Genomic DNA, 17,245 nt, shown 5'->3' with positions numbered 1-17,245 from the left:
ATGCAGCTATGCTGTCTTAGAAGATATAAGCTATCGATCTGCCTCCCAGGACCAAGGTGCTTCAGCTGGAAGTGTGTGGACGTTGCACGAGGCTTTTTGATCACCCTACTCATATGAAACCACCGGAATCCATGTGGTATACATAGGTGGAGGGGACCTCTCTTGGCATTCTTTAGCACGCAGAGTCATGGCTTGGGCAGCCCTGGTGCTGCTTCCCTGGCAATAAGTGCTGCTAAACGAGTCTCTTTCTTGTACTTTGATGTGGAAGGTGAATTATGCCGGGTTTGTCGCTCTTCTATACAGATTAGGCAGAATTCGTGCATCACTATAGCCTGGATTGGGTGATGTAAATGGGTTGGAGCTGTGCGTTGATCTGGTTGAAGAGTTCTCACAGCTCTTCTATGGTTTTCTCTTTTTTTCCAGTAGTTCGGCTTTGGTTGTCTTTCCATTGGTTTCTTCTGTTGTCTTGGAGTCCATTTTTTCTAAGGGATTTTCTAGAAGGCAGTGCCCCTCTGAGCTGTGATGAATGCCGTAGCCAAAGTAAATTAAGAAGCCTGGAAAAGAAATTGTGTTTTATAATTGCATTTTTAATGTGCCTTTAGACGTGCAATGTTGTGGTTATACATTTTTGCATTAAACTCACCGATGACCATCCAGACAGCATAGCGGACCCATGTGTCAGCGCTGAGCTGAACCATCAAATAGATGTTCACCAGAATGCTCAAGATTGGCAACACGGGCAGGCAGGGTACCTGTGGAGGTAAGTTAAAAAGAACGTTCTTGTATTAATAAACATTCTTCAGCAGGTTGCTTAAGAATTCACAAAATCTCATGAGAGTTCAGAGACGCTTGCAAGAAACTACAATGAGGTTGATGTCACATCCTCAATAGCCTACCACTGCAAGTCTTCAGAGCTGGTGTGTTGTCTCGGAGATTCACATGCTCGCAATCATACAATACTGTGTTCTGACTAACACACAAGACTTTGCGAGAAAATCTCTTCTTTCCATCCATAGTTCTACTCTACCTTGTTTAGTTAGCGGCTCTTCTGACCGTCTTGCTTCCTTCTCACTTTAAGTATGCTCCTATATGGTTTGCTTGCTTTTCTAAAACATCTTCTATGATGATCTCTGGTAGCTTCCTACTAGGGCTATATTTATTCATTAACCAGGAGTTTGCAAAGTCAGGTTCCTCACTGAAGGCCTTGTGGCTACCTTGGGGTTGCACTATGGTTCTATTATGCTTATTCATGAGCACACCTGGCTATCATTGCAGTGCCTAACCTCATGATCCACTTACCCACTGGAGTATCATTAGGACCTGATCAACCAATTGACACTAAGTTATATTCACCCTGCTGGGTGACATGAAAATTACCAATCTAAACGGAGTGGGTTTTTATTTGTTGGACCTGAAAGGTTTTCAGTACTGCAATTTGTTTTGAGTAGCTCTGTGGTGGGAGCTTCACTGCACGCCCCAGGAGCAGCTCAGCCAGTACAGGGAAACATTTGCTACCCTGCTGGAGTTTCACCCTACCCCTTGCTGGTCTTAAAATGCTTTGATTTCAGGAAAAATCACATACACAGGCCTACTTCATAGAATATATTTGAGAATTACAGAGAATGGAAAACTTGATGGCCAAGAGTTTCTTAATCACTCCACCTGCCACCCACCTCCACCCACTGACCAAGCCCTTAAATTATGGCACATTGGCAGGGCAAAGGAACAGCTCACTGGTATGTGTGCCACTGAAGGCTATTTCAGGCAGCTATTCGTTCAAGCAACAGAGGAAATATTATCACTTTTATCAACTCTTGATGGCGACGTACACAATTCTGCATCAAATTTAAGACTCCTCTTCAAGGGAATCGATACCAATAAACCAAACTACCTAGCGAAGAAACTCTCCCCATTGGCTGACTCCAGACCACGTGGATTATCACCCCTGCCAGACAATAGATCCAGAAAATAAAAATTTAAAAATCCAGAGACATTTTCTGCTATGTCCAGAGGCTCTGGAACAAGCTCTCCTGACTCTGAGCTTCTTTTAACCTGAATCTCCCTAGATAACTCTGGCCTCCATCTTTTTGCTATCTATACCCTACTGCGCTTTGAGCCATGGATGACCGTCGTTCCTCTTTGACCTAAGTAAATGACCCTGCCTGCCTTCTGTTACAGCCCCGCACAGCCAGTCAATGTATTTATTTAAAAAAAAGTGTTAGCCTTTTATCCCTCATAAAACTATTTACATTGCAAACCTCCAGAATATGCTCTTTCCACCCTTAATGGTTGTCATCCTTTTTGAAGTCCAACTTTTAATCCTGAAGTGACTCGCTGAACCTTACGGTTTTCTGGAGATCGTGCTTTCGCAGTCTTTGCAGTCTCTCTATGGAACCACTCTGGGATCTTGTACATTTTTCTAGTCTAGGATACCTAACTTTACGGCATCTCAACCTACCTACCACTATAATCTCGAAAAATGGTTGGAGGTAGCCCAATGCTCCTGCCTCAGACAACTGTTTAACCTTCCTTCAAGAACTATTTGGCCAGAAGCTAGGTTGGAATGTGGCCTAGTCATACAGGAGATGACTAGAGGGTTAGTTTACTAATCTACGGCAGAATATGCATTACCCCCTGGTGGGCTCATTAAGCACATTATTATGGGTTCAACTGCAATTACCCCAATGACATGACCGTGTTCCTGAATTGCAGTAGAAGCCATGGGAGCTTGAAAAAAGAAGAAAAAAACTTCAGTCGGAGTTAGTTGACAAGACATGAGATGCATGGGAGAATTTATATTACATTGTAAGAATGTAATTCACAATAACGTGTGAAGGGCCTCTGGCTATATCAAGCATTTACAATGCAATAGGTCTCGCAATTATGTGAGTTTGAGCGATTGGCATTGTAAATGATAATGCCTTTATGTATGTTTTGTGTTTTTAAACCTATATCAAATGCATTCTTATTTATAACCAATAGGTCAAACTCTTGCAAATGTGAGACATATTGCATGGCAATGAAGGGCCTTCGTATTGTATGTTATATTGTAAATATTAGAGGAAGAGCCTGCCGAGTGATGCTATACAAGTAGTGATAAATTGTGCAGTGGAGATTTGTAAGTGTTGTAAATCACATGGACGCAAGTGTTTTGTAATATAAATAAACAGAAAAAGATAGGCATCACACCACCAAGCCATACAATAAAGCTGGGCTACTAATTAATATAGCTCAAAGTCTGGGGCTTTACAACACTGGTTAAGATTGGCAGGGCTGATTCAGCGTTGTGCCCCAGTGGGTGTGGACACGACGGCTCATTCTTTCATATGCTGTGGGATTGCCCATTGTTCCAAAAATACTGGGAGGCTGTGACGTCCTGTGTTATGAATGTGTGTGGTGGAGACATGTCGAAATGGGCAAAGTAGTGCTTTTTGAATATAATGTAGGCTATAGTTCTGAATATCAATGTCTGCAACTGCAATTAATACAATACAATAATACATGACATAGCTGCCGACTGGACCCATGCCCTAAAGATGCCTCTGGGCCGGTCCTGCTGTTCCAAGTTACAGCACTAAGCATGCTGGGGCTTGTAGTTCAATTTTTGTTGTCTCAAATATGTGCCTACAATGTCCAGCGTGACTGAAAAGCAAGGGCTGTTTCAAAGTCAGTCTCATGGCACGGCGCCAGTTTACGAGTTATCAGTCCCCATTGGGAACCAAAGCCGTCTCCTTTCTGTGGCATCCTCCCTTCCTTGGCAGTCGCCTTATGCTGGGCTTGCTTAGCGCGCACTGCGCAGCATACACGAGTCCGAGCTCAGAAAAACACAGCTTACACAAAGAGCCTCTGAAGTCGGCACTCTGCCGCTGGCCGCGCGACGCGAAGGGGAGCTAAGCGAGACAGCATCTTAGTCCCACATTCCGCGCGAATAAACGGTGCACGCCAGCTCATGGCCGCCCCCTTTCATGTGCGTCCAATGGGCGCGGGCCACCAGGTGGGAGGGGCGGCCCTTAAGGGGTTTAAAGTTTAGCGCGGCAGCGAGGCCCGGTCTTTCCTGCCGTCGCGTTCCTGGCTGCTCTGCGCTGTTGCGGCAGACACGTCGGGACACTCTTTTGTCTCGCCTCTGGTCGCGTCCAGAGGTTCGGTCTTGCGTCGTGACGATGTTTTTCGGTGTTATGGCTCGCGTTGCCTGCGGTGAGTGAGGGGGCTTTTGGGGTGGGCCACGTTCCTACGGGGAAGCGGTGCAAGCATTTTGCTTTGTCCGGGGGCATGCGGGGTCACTGATGCGGCTTTGGTGGTTGGCCTCCTGGCACCCAGCCCCTCCCCCCCCTCCGCTTCGTCCGTCCCCCCCCCCTCCTCATTGGTTTAGCTTCCCGCATTCTCCCTCGGGGTGCGGGCGGGTCCGGGGAGCCCCACGTGGTGGGCCTGCCGGTGGGGTATTGGCTTTCCGGTGATCGCGTGTCCTATTGGATGAGGCGTTCGACTGCAGGCTTGAGGGTTGGCGGTTCGAGTCCCCATGTGGTCTGGACTTTTCAGCTGCAGCAATTGTAACTTTGGCAGCCTGATGCCGCTACCCCGGCCGATCCTCCCCGGCCATCTCGGGTGTGGCCTTAGGGTAGGGTAAGCGGGTTTCCCTTGCGAACGCTTAGCCATGCTCTTTGCACCCGGCGCATCCGAGTGCTTCGTACCGGTGTCCTGAGCCGGATGTTTATTCCCGTAGTTCACTCGGGCCGGGGTGGTGATCGTGGTTTATTTATGATTTGTCTTATAGCTCCCCGTTGTCCACGTGCGTGCCTGGGTGCAGTGCCTTCGAGTACTAGGCGGTTGTGTGGGATTCCTATTCCAATATGTAAATCCATTTTGAGAGGATTATGGCAAAGGGTTAGTGCATGCCCTGTGATGCGCGGGCTTTCAGGCGTACGCTAAGACACTTTCAATGGATGTATTCATGTTGATGGGGTAAGATGTGAGTGATCAGCCATTTGATCCGCATCGTCAATGAGCATGTATTGTGTAATTTTCCATTTAACAAGAAATGCCATCGTTCATTCTAAGTGTTTTCTTGTGATCGCTTCTGACTAGGGTTCGAGAAGGCTTAATGTGGTCCCAGGGTTGGGCGGCATTTGTGACTGGGGCTTGTGGAGATATGAGTGTGCGGTCCTCTTATACACCAGTTCTGCCGAGCTGTCCGGCGGTCGTGGCGTCCATCTCATGCATCTGTGGGCTGAGAGGCGTTTTGCTCGCATGAGCGCTAGGTTTCTATGCGCTTTCTTGGTTTCAAGGCCCAGATGTATGTTGTGGCTTGCTATAATTGCGTGATTGTTAAATTTTTATGGTGGTTTGGGTTCATGGCGCCTCATTGGTGCCTCAGGGCCCAGATATCCGTTGTTGCCTGCTATGATTAAGAGGCGCGATTACTAATGCAGCCGTCTGTTCTAGTGTCCGCTGCTACTCTATGCCTTCTGACGGAAATCACTACGCCTTGCTACTTAATCGGGATATCCGTACGTCGGGGTGAGAGTGTGCACTCGCTGTTTAGGAGCAAAATGTGAAAAACCGTCAATGTTCCTCGTGAATCGCTGCCGCCCGGTTTCTTGCTTGCTTACCTGTGCGATGTTTGTGACTACAGAGGGAGCCTCGAGGGGCTCATTTCCGGTCTCGGCGCAGCTCGGGGTTTCGGCTTTGGTTCCTCAACATATTCGGCGGGCTTACCGGTGCCTCCGCGGGGCACTTGTCCTTGTCAGTAGGTTGGTGGCGCAGGGAATATGGAGACCGGCATCGCAGTTCTAATGCAAAGAGACTCGAGTCCGATTCCGGGCGGTGGCGGGCAGATACACCACCAATTTGTGGTAAATAAATAAATAATACCCTATTTTTGACTAGGCATATATCATAACAGATAGCTCAATAAATAAGAGTCAAGATTCGAGGTAGTAGGAGTTTGCAGGTTTAATACAGCATAAGGACAGGAACAGGACGACCTGCACGGGAACAGGATGACAGGGCCCGGCAGGACAACTGGGGCCCAGCAGCTGCTGGGGCTGGGTCTGGGATGAGCGCGCTAACTTTTGATAACAATACACGAGCATATATACATAGCGCAAACACATAGCATTACATTGCAGTAGGCGTAGCAGTGGGTGGAGCAGAAGGCGTGACGCGTAGCAGTCGCGAAAGATAACAGTAAAAGTAGGTGTAACTAGGCGTATACATAGACATGTGGTGCAGACGTAACAGAATATGTCATGAATGGGGCGGAAACATTGGAGGGGGCTACCTAAGGAGCCGGGACCTCTAACCTGGTGGTGCGCGCAAACTGGCAATGACGTGTTACTAGGAGAAGCTGGGGGCTATGAACTCTGTGCTAGGAGCAGAGACTAAAGTCTGGAGGGTCGGAGCGACATGCACCTAAACCTTATCTAGTATCTGATGTTTAGAGAACATGTTGATATAAACTAGAAGTCAGGAGGGGAAAGGCTAACTTGACTTTAAGACTGGACCATGCATTATTCTACATGTAGTGCGTGATGAAGAATATTAAACGACCAGTAAATGCAGTATTTCTCTAACATGGAGCCGAATAGGCTAGACAATGACGGAAACTATTGATGCAGTTCAGTAGCTTAGGAATGCAGAGAAGGAGGACTGAACTGATAACTGGAACTATAACATACTTTTGGCAGACTCAGAGGCAGAGCCAAGCTGCACCGGGCACTGCGAGGCAGGAAGTAAGTGAAAGGTCGAGGATACAGGTGGGGGCTGTATCGCTCCTTAGCGAGGCTTCAGGAGACAGGAGCTGAATCTGATGTCCAGGCCCTTTTGAGGCCTAGAAACGGGGACTTTATAATGGAATAATGTGCACACTGGGAAACGTGGCAACGTAGCTTTACATAGGCCTGGTATTCGTAGTATTCACGAGAACTGGAAACTGGCATACTAGAGGTGGACACAACTGTAATTGCGTCTTGAATCGGACATGGGGAGTACATATGCATATTGGTCATGCACACATAACATATGATGGATGAGGCGTAGGGACACAGAACATGACAAAATTTACTTTTCCACATTCCCTCCTTGTCACTACGTTTCCATCAGGAAACATCAATATTCATGATACCATCTATCATTTCATACAGTATCATTTGCTCGTCTCGAATTATCTTGGAACGGGATTTAGAACGGGGCTTGGGACTAGGAATACAAGAGGTAGCACAAATGCCGCAAATCGCAGGGCCACATTGTATACAGAGGCAGCAGCTGAATATGATCGCTACTGCAATACTTAGAAAGGACAGGACTTTCCATCCCCATGCGGAAATTATATTCCAGAACCAACCGGACCATGTCCAGGTGCCTGGATCTTGGTGTAACAGATGGGCAATTTTATGGAGTCTGGTTATAGCTGAATAAACAGACGGCGCGTTATTTGGAATGAAAATGCAGCAACTAGATCCGAGGACTCTACAGGCCCCGCCCCTATCGGCCAGTATGACGTCAAGGACGAGACGATTCTGGAGCACAACAATTCTCATAAAGGATTGCTCTTCGGTTAAGTTACCTAGAGCGGAGGCAGTCTCATCTACTACTGCTTCAAGAGTTCTTGTTAACCTACGAATTAGCTTACTGTTTACAACTGTACCTAAATAAGGGAAAACACCTTTATCAATATCAATGAATTGTTCTGCAGCGGTTTCAGTATAATCGACAATCGGGAGGTTTCTCTTGTGTCTAGTATGTACTAGGAAGGAATTCCTATGGTAGTCAGGTGGGGCTAGGAAAACAGGTGGCAGTAGGAAGGCAATGTAACAGGTTCCCTCCCAATTGAGGGGCAGACGAACATATGCAGTTTGACCACAAACAAAATAAGAATGACGTGAAGCTTTGAAAATAGATTTCCCACTGTCACTATACTTGACAATAGTAGTACAATCACTATGTCCTACGTGTACAGAACCATGATTACGGACACATAATTCGCCTTTGACTGGTAGTACTGAAATAGCAGGTGAGTCTGGAGTAGTATCAGACTGAACATTCAGGACCATAAAATTCGACGAATAATTACCTAAATTATATACTTCATTTTCTAGATCTAAACCTGTTCTGTGGGGGAAACCTTGCTTGTCTGGGAAACATGTGCTGTTAAGAAAAGACATATCTGTTGAGGATGACGTTAACGTGGACCATGCTCCACACGAACCATTATGTGAAAATGGATAAGGAAAAAGTGGCAGAACTCCCTTTGGTGTCTGGAAAGGGGGGAGTCGACCACACACCCAACAATTTGTGGCATTGCTGGTCTGGTGTGAGTAATGTAACATACGGATAAATGAATTGTTACGCATAGCGAGGCGGTATGAATATTCGTGAGGAGGCAGATCACTAAACGTGTGCTCTACTGTAGCATTAGCAGACTTATTTACATGAGGAACTGGAAGATACAGGAAAAATGCGTAACTAGTGCAGGAAATCATTATGCTGATGAATAATATGAAACTTAGAAAAACGATACATTGAATTGAGTTTTGACTGACTCTCTCACTATGGGGGTCTATTTTATACATGTCAGAAACAGTCTAACCGTTTCACCTAGGGGAGGACTTAGACAATCAAACTGGCTGACTTATTTTACTAGACCGTAGTTTTAACTTATACTCCTGCTGCGGAGTTTTCTCTAACAAGGGAGGGGTTGTAGCAATGTCTTTTGCGGGACAGTCCTTTAAAACAATATTTTGGCAATCCTTCGAATCCTGGGAAATGTTCTTGGAAATGTTTTTAGGTTTTAGTCCGTGAAATGTTTTAACATGAGACAGGTGGACCCACCCCTTCCTGCCTTCCAGCTTGACGGCAGTACGGGTGGTCAAGAGGACAAGCTTCGGCTCCTTCCAACGGGGCTCCAGCGGACTTGATCTGTCAAAGTTTCGGACCATCACCATGGAACCTGGAACGATTTCATGCGGTGCCACCTCGGTATTGTCTGGAAATGCGGCGGCAACCTGTGAACGACATGAGTTGAGGGCAGACATCAAGGAAGCTAGGTAATCTGTCAGCATATTACATGAAACATCAGTAATACTTCGGGGTCTAGGAGTACCCCACATGTTAGGGGGGCGGCCGAATACGACCTCATACGGGGACAGACCTGATCTGGAATGTGCGACCATGCGCATATAAAACAAAGCGACTGGCAGAGCTACTAGCCAGTCCACACCTTTTTCTTTACAAACTTTGGCAATGCGGATTTTCAGAGTCTGATTATGTCTCTCGACTAGACCGGCTGCTTCAGGATGGCGTACACAATGAAACTTCCACTGGTACCCTAACAACAGGGAAACGTGCTTCATCAACTCGGATGAGAATGGCTGGCCGTTATCAGAATATACGACTCTAGGGAGTCCATATCGAGGGAAGAATTCACGAACCAACTGCTTAGCAGTGGTCGCGGCTGTGTAATCTGAGACTGGATATGCTTCTGTCCACCTGGACAAAGCGCATACAACTACAAGAACATACTTGAAACCTCGACATCGCTCCATCTGAATATAATCCATCTGGAGGACCTCAAAAGGGTGGTCAGGAGGCTGGAAACCACCTTGTTCCACCGGGACACTTTTACCTGGATTAAACTGACAACATATCATACAGGTACGGACTTTCTGCTTGGCTGCAGCTCGTAAATGCTTGTTGAACCAAATGTTCTGGATACTGTCTAACATGGCTTTTTCTCCTAAATGTGCTGGACTATGTGCGGTATTAATAATGACTTGAACCATAGAGTTGGGGAGAAACCATGTGGTTCTACCCTTTGTTAACCATCCTTGATCTGTCTGGACCCCTCCTTGTTCAGACCATTTCTTGATTTCATCGGGAGTAGCATGTAACTGGATATCTATGACATCTTGAGTAGGGTCCTTAACTGTCATACATGTAATCGGATCTGGAGTATGTGTCTTGTTAACTGGAATGTCTGGAGTCTGGGCTGTAAGCTTGGCTGTGCGATCTGCTAGATCATTACCTTGAGAAATAATGTCAGTAACTTTCGTATGTGCTTTGCACTTCATGATAGCAATAGATGTCGGTAAATGTATGGCATCTAACAGAGCTTGAATAAGGAGACCATGCTGAATCTTGGTTCCATGAGAAGTCATGAAACCTCTCTCCTGCCAGAGCACTCCAAAGTCGTGTACGACTCCAAATGCGTAACGTGAATCTGTGTAAACATTAACTTTCAGGTTCTTGGCGTGTATACAGGCTTGTGTCAGAGCAACTAGCTCTGCTGCTTGAGCGGACAGGGTATCAATACGGTGTGTTTCAATAACTTCAGTGTCAGTAGTCACTGCATACGCGGCGACTAGTTCTCCTGTACTAGTTCTCATACATGAACCATCCACATAAAGTGTCAGGTCAGGATCTAGTAACGGAATGTCTGTCAGGTCCTGTCTTGGCTTTGTCGTAATGTTGACTACTTCCACACAGTCGTGTGTGGCAGAATCTGAACTAACTGATGGTAACAGTGTAGCAGGATTCAGGATGTTGCAGCGTCTAATTTCTATGTGTGGCTGAAACAGTGTCAATTCATAACCTGTTAAACGTGCAATTGTCAAGTGCTGTGTTTGTGTTCGGTTTAAAAGAACTTCCACGGAGTGTGGGACTTGTACTGTCAGGGAATGTCCTAAAACTATGGAATCACTTTGTCTGATAGCGAGTGCTGTGGCTGCAACTGACTTGAGGCACGCAGGCAATGCCTGGGCGACTGGATCTAATGTGCTTGAAAAATAAGCACAGGGCTTGTGTTGTCCTGCTTGATCTTGTGTAAGAACAGATAATGCTGTACCTTCACGTTCAGTAACGAAAAGTGTAAAAGGCTTACTGTAGTTCGGTGTAGCTAGAACTGGAGCTTGGCATAGGGCTTTCTTTAACTCGTTGAAACTAAGTGTATGTTCAGATGTCCAAGGGAGAACAGTCGATACGGCTGCCTCCTGTGTCGTTAACTGTATCAGTGGCTTGGCTAAAAATGCATACTGGGGAATCCATTGTCTACAATAAGAAGTAAGGCCGATAAAAGCACGTACCTCCTTCTGGGTTCTGGGCTGGGGAAGACTCACTATCAACTGGATACGGTCTGGTGTCAACTGCCTACCCCTCTTGGACAGCAAGTGTCCTAAGTAGACCACTTGCTGGACACAGAATTGAAGCTTCGAAGGGGACACCTTGTGCCCCATCTCGGCTAGGAAATACAGAACCGTGAGTGACGCTCGCTCGCAGTCACGTTCAGAACGGGCTGTGATCAGTAGATCATCGACATACTGGAGCAGGGCAGTGTCAGTTGGCATGTGGATGTTGTCTAGTTGTCTCTTAAGTGCTTGACTGTAAATACTAGGACTTTCAGTGAAACCTTGAGGAGCTCGTGTGAACATATAGCTCCTTCCATTTAAACAAAATCCGAAAAGAAACTGACTGTCTGGATGGATGGGAACACTAAAAAATGCATTCTTGAGGTCGATGACAGTAAAGAACATGGCTTCGGAATCAATGGCTGTCAATAGGGAAGAGATGTCTGGGACAACTGGGTACTGCGGAATAATACATTTATTAAGCTCTCGTAAGTCAATCACTAATCGATATACTGGGGGTGCATTTGGATCAGTACGTTTCATGACTGGAATGATCGGAGAATTACATACATTGGAGTCAGTTTCTACAACTACTCCTTGAGCCATGAGCTCGTCTATAATTTTGGATAAGGCTGCTACAGCCTCAGGTGGCAATCTGTACTGTCTGATTCGTGGTAACACTACACCTGGTTTGAGAGTCACACGATAGGGTGTGATTTGCATATAACCTACATCAGTTGGACCTTGCGCCCATAAATGCTGCGGAACATTAGACAGTCTTGAATCAAAATCTCGTAATACATAGTGACCCTTAAAGTCACGTAGGAACAGACGTATTCCCTCTGGGGAACAGCATATGACTGCACCCAACTCTTTCAGTGTTTTAATGCCTAATAGGTTTTCTGGACATGACTTAGTAAGTAACAGATCAGTAGTACGGGACAATGGACCTACTTCTAGGGTAACTGGCTTTGATATCTCGTTAACGATAGGTTTTCCTGAAAATCCAAGGGAAACATTTCTTGAGCCTGAGAGCGGAGCCCCTGGAACCTCGGCATGACTAATTGTGGTCCTACTTGCCCCTGTATCAATCAAAAACTTTCTGTCTTTCCCTAATACTTGACTGTGAACATAGGGACCTTCTTGATCTACAGGTATCTCGATGAGAGGCAAGCCTACCTCCCTCTCTAGGCTGTTTCATGAATATGGCTGGTACTCTGGATACTCAGACTGTGCATACTGGTACATCTGCGATGTAACATGCTGTGTTGCAGCAATAGGCTGCGGTGCTGTAACTGTCTGTGGTGCATTCTGTGACTGAGGAGTCTGTGAAACTTGTTCTTGTCTAGGCGGACGTGGTCTTTCTTTAGTCTTACCAGTAGCTATGTTATGTTTCAGAACTGCACACTCATTTATAAAATGACCTGGCTGTTTACAATAATTGCAGTTCCCTTTAACGGGAGCTGCAGGATGACTGGCTTGATTCGGACCCCTCTTCTGACTGTCTTGAGGAACAGATTGTGCAACTAGTACTTTCATTTTCGTGTCTTTCATACGTTTTCTTTCGTGTTCTTGCTCTTCCCTGATTCTATTCTGGTGATACTGGAGCATCTGGGACGGAGTATTAGCTTGCCAGGTGCTTTCGACTTTCAGAACTCGGTTTTTAATTGATGGACTTGAATTCTCGACTAATTTAGTAACGAAAAGGTGAGGGTATGACTCACTACTTGTCTTGAGACCACTGTTGATACTAAAACATTTTTCAAACCTAGAATAAAAATCACTAATATCTTCATCTTGCTTCTGTTTGCAGGCTGAGATTGCATCCCAGTCTTCTTTTCTAGTTGTCAATAATCTGGGTAAAACTTGAATCAATAATTCCGGTAATTCTTTACATTTATCTCCAAGACCGGTACCTGGTACTCGTGCCTTGTCTTCAGCTTCTAGAACTGCCCAATCGATCTTTTTCTCTCCCACCTCCCATTCTTTTTCCTTTAGCTTTTCATACACCCCTGCGGGTAGCAGAACTTTTAACATTTTAATGATATCTGGGTAAGTATATTCTCCCATACGGAGCATGTCTTTTAATTCTCTATGGAACCCTGCTGGATCTTTGTCATGACAGGGAATTAATTTCTTCATCTCGAGAAGTTCCATCTTTGTTATTGGGGTGTAAACAAACACTCGCTGCATTTCGCCACCCGTTCCTTTAACTGGGTGGACTTCTCGTAACGGATTCTGTCTGTCTATGTAGAATGATTTACTTTCTGGGAGTGAGACATGAACAAAATGCGGGTTCAAGAATGTTCTATATTTGTGACGCTGTTCTAGAATGATACTAATTAAATCGGTACCTAGACCTCTCCATCTATACTGGAGTAACTCGTTCAGGATATCATGTAACGGGCCTGGATCAGAATGTTGACCCTCATACAGAGTAATGAGGTGCTGAATCATATACATACCCGCCAGTCGTTGCTCGGCTGGGGGCATTTTCAGAAACATTTGTGCCACTATTTCGTCTGGAAAAGTGGTAGAATCAGTAATCCATCGGACTGCTGATCGGGCTAGTTCCTGCTCATGCATAGTACTTAACTCACTATAACCGATTCGTGATTTCAGAATGTGATCGGTAGCTTGGAATACTTGTTCTAGAGAACCTTGTTCTGGTGCTGGATGATGAAAAATAGACTTGTGTTCTAGGCGTAAATGGCGGTCTGGAAATCTAGATTTTCCTACATACGCTATTCTGGCGGGATTCTCGTCGTCTTCCTCTTCAGGATCAGAGATACTTTCTTTCTCGCTTACTTGTGCTGCTTTACGCTGTTCGTGTATCTTTATTATCTCTCTACGGATTTTCTTGTACATACTTTCCATGGCACCAATGGTATTGTGCTTTCCTTCGGCTATATTATCACTCCACTTTGTCAGGAGTTTCATTTCGGCTGGATCTTTAGACGGGTAATCTTGTTCTCTTATTAGACAATTAATTAAAAACTTTAATATCATGCGCTGAATCTCGGCTTTCCTTTGAGACATGGCATCACTAATGCTTTCTGGATCATCCCCTGTACGGATGAAACGATATATTCTGTCTAGATCTTCTTTCATATTCGGCAAGGTGACTAGATACTCGGTCACTCTCCTTACGCGTACGGAATATAAAACCATATTAAACTCGCCTGGAACTGGGTCATAGACACATTCGCCAAGGGCTTGCCTGATTTCTGTAACAGACTTATTACTTTTAGGAGTACGCTGTGATGCTTGAGCATGTAATTCGAGGGCTGATAAACGCTTGTGTGGCGGCGGGGTTTGAGGAAGACCTCCTCCTGCGGCCCCTAGACTGGAATCATCAACTGATGCTTTTCGTCCTGGCAGGGTCGGTAATTGTAACGTGGGCTGGACTTGTATGGCGGGCTGACCCGGGGGGGCTGTTAAGGGCACCCCGGTGTCTGGAGGAGCAGGAATTACCTGATTTACAGGGACTGGCGGAGCGTGAACAGGATTTGCATATTCGGGGACTGTGTCGTCCAGATAGGACGAAATAAAAATATCAGCTGCGGTCGGTTTGTGACGTAGCTTGGTCGGGACTAACGGTGGCGGGAAATTACTGGATGCCTCCGGGGTCGCTTTTGGCAAGCCCTCAGCAAGAAGAGGATACATACCCTTAATGAGGGCATGCCTCTGTCTGTCTGACTGTTCGGCTTTGACTCGTTCACCTATCTCGATTAATTCTTTTTCTTGGGCTCGTTCTTGGGATTCTCTACTTAGTTCTGACTTTCTGATTTCTTTTTCGGTTCTTTTATGAGCTTCTTTGCGCCATAACTCGATGGCATCTTTCTGTGACTGTCTGGCTTTCTTTTTCCATAATGCTTCTTCTACTCGCATGATGCACTCGGCATCCCATGTACCCGATACGGGCCATCTATACTTTTCTTCTAACTGTTTGGTATAATCTACCGATAAATCTAGATATAATATGGCGCTTATGCCATGCTTTTGATACATAAAATGACCTGGACTGTCCCTGGGCGGGACAGGAACTGCTTCCTCTAACAAACCCTTTCTAGTTTTTAACTGACGTAATCTCGAAAAGAGAGACATTGTAAACTTGAATCGGAACACAATACAATAAACGAGGAACAATAACAATTGGGAGAACAATTCAGGCATACCACGACATTGGACTATACATTGAACAACATCATAACATTACAGTTTGGACAGAATATTACCTGGAATACTGAGAACAGAAACACAAGAATTTCTCGAGAACAGAACAGACTAGAGTTACTGGATGCACTGCTGTAACAGTACGGAACATACCGGTCCCATAAAGGGACGCATCAAGACCCGTATCCACCTAGGTGAACACTTCGTTTGTGGGTCTGGGTACCACCAACCCACGGACCAGGAGTCAATTTAGACTGACCCTGTCTAGATACTACCCCAGTAATGGTACTCACCGGGCAGCAAGAACGGAAGCTTCGGACTGGACTGGACTGCTACGACGACGGACGACGAACTTCGGACTTCAGTTACGGGTGGGCCTCCGGATACCTCGGACCTTGGACTCTTGGCTTGGGCTCTGGTCGGGACTCGCCGCGTTCCTCCACCGTCTCGTTTGGATGCTGGACCGCCTCCTCCGTCTCCTCCGTGGGCCTGAGGGATACTTGAAGCAGAAATATCTGCCGGTGCACGGTATGGTTCCGTCACGACTGCAGAGGGTCAGGGGGTCGGCGTGGCTTCACCGACGCGTGGGGAAAGGGCAAGTCCCTGTTCGGGCGCCATTATGTGGTAAATAAATAAATAATACCCTATTTTTGACTAGGCATATATCATAACAGATAGCTCAATAAATAAGAGTCAAGATTCGAGGTAGTAGGAGTTTGCAGGTTTAATACAGCATAAGGACAGGAACAGGACGACCTGCACGGGAACAGGATGACAGGGCCCGGCAGGACAACTGGGGCCCAGCAGCTGCTGGGGCTGGGTCTGGGATGAGCGCGCTAACTTTTGATAACAATACACGAGCATATATACATAGCGCAAACACATAGCATTACATTGCAGTAGGCGTAGCAGTGGGTGGAGCAGAAGGCGTGACGCGTAGCAGTCGCGAAAGATAACAGTAAAAGTAGGTGTAACTAGGCGTATACATAGACATGTGGTGCAGACGTAACAGAATATGTCATGAATGGGGCGGAAACATTGGAGGGGGCTACCTAAGGAGCCGGGACCTCTAACCTGGTGGTGCGCGCAAACTGGCAATGACGTGTTACTAGGAGAAGCTGGGGGCTATGAACTCTGTGCTAGGAGCAGAGACTAAAGTCTGGAGGGTCGGAGCGACATGCACCTAAACCTTATCTAGTATCTGATGTTTAGAGAACATGTTGATATAAACTAGAAGTCAGGAGGGGAAAGGCTAACTTGACTTTAAGACTGGACCATGCATTATTCTACATGTAGTGCGTGATGAAGAATATTAAACGACCAGTAAATGCAGTATTTCTCTAACATGGAGCCGAATAGGCTAGACAATGACGGAAACTATTGATGCAGTTCAGTAGCTTAGGAATGCAGAGAAGGAGGACTGAACTGATAACTGGAACTATAACATACTTTTGGCAGACTCAGAGGCAGAGCCAAGCTGCACCGGGCACTGCGAGGCAGGAAGTAAGTGAAAGGTCGAGGATACAGGTGGGGGCTGTATCGCTCCTTAGCGAGGCTTCAGGAGACAGGAGCTGAATCTGATGTCCAGGCCCTTTTGAGGCCTAGAAACGGGGACTTTATAATGGAATAATGTGCACACTGGGAAACGTGGCAACGTAGCTTTACATAGGCCTGGTATTCGTAGTATTCACGAGAACTGGAAACTGGCATACTAGAGGTGGACACAACTGTAATTGCGTCTTGAATCGGACATGGGGAGTACATATGCATATTGGTCATGCACACATAACATATGATGGATGAGGCGTAGGGACACAGAACATGACAAAATTTACTTTTCCACAAATTGACACCAAAATTATGTCAATTAGTAAATGGTAGCAAAGGCATTACATAATTATTTTTCAACATTCCGGCGCCACGGTTTGGTATGGCTGCGCGTCTTGCGTCCC

The 17,245-nt window shown here is 46.0% G+C and overlaps 1 protein-coding gene across 1 annotated transcript in view; it reads right to left on the bottom strand.

Moving 5' to 3' along the window:
• Positions 1-248: 248 nt before the first annotated feature.
• The window catches only part of LOC144769491 (cationic amino acid transporter 2-like), a 448,818-nt gene continuing 431,821 nt past the window's right edge, over positions 249-17,245 (bottom strand). Inside the window, exons 11-12 of the mRNA XM_078653623.1 lie at positions 644-752; positions 249-554 (exon numbers count right to left, since the gene is read on the bottom strand). Of these exons, the coding sequence (XP_078509749.1) occupies positions 400-554; positions 644-752 (264 nt within the window). The 3' untranslated portion in view covers positions 249-399. The remainder of the gene's footprint in view (positions 555-643; positions 753-17,245) is intronic.

This window comes from Lissotriton helveticus, chromosome 7 (genome assembly GCF_964261635.1).
Source record: "Lissotriton helveticus chromosome 7, aLisHel1.1, whole genome shotgun sequence".
In the NCBI taxonomy this organism is placed as follows: Eukaryota; Metazoa; Chordata; class Amphibia; order Caudata; family Salamandridae; genus Lissotriton; species Lissotriton helveticus.
This window is presented reverse-complemented; position numbering and strand designations above follow the sequence as displayed.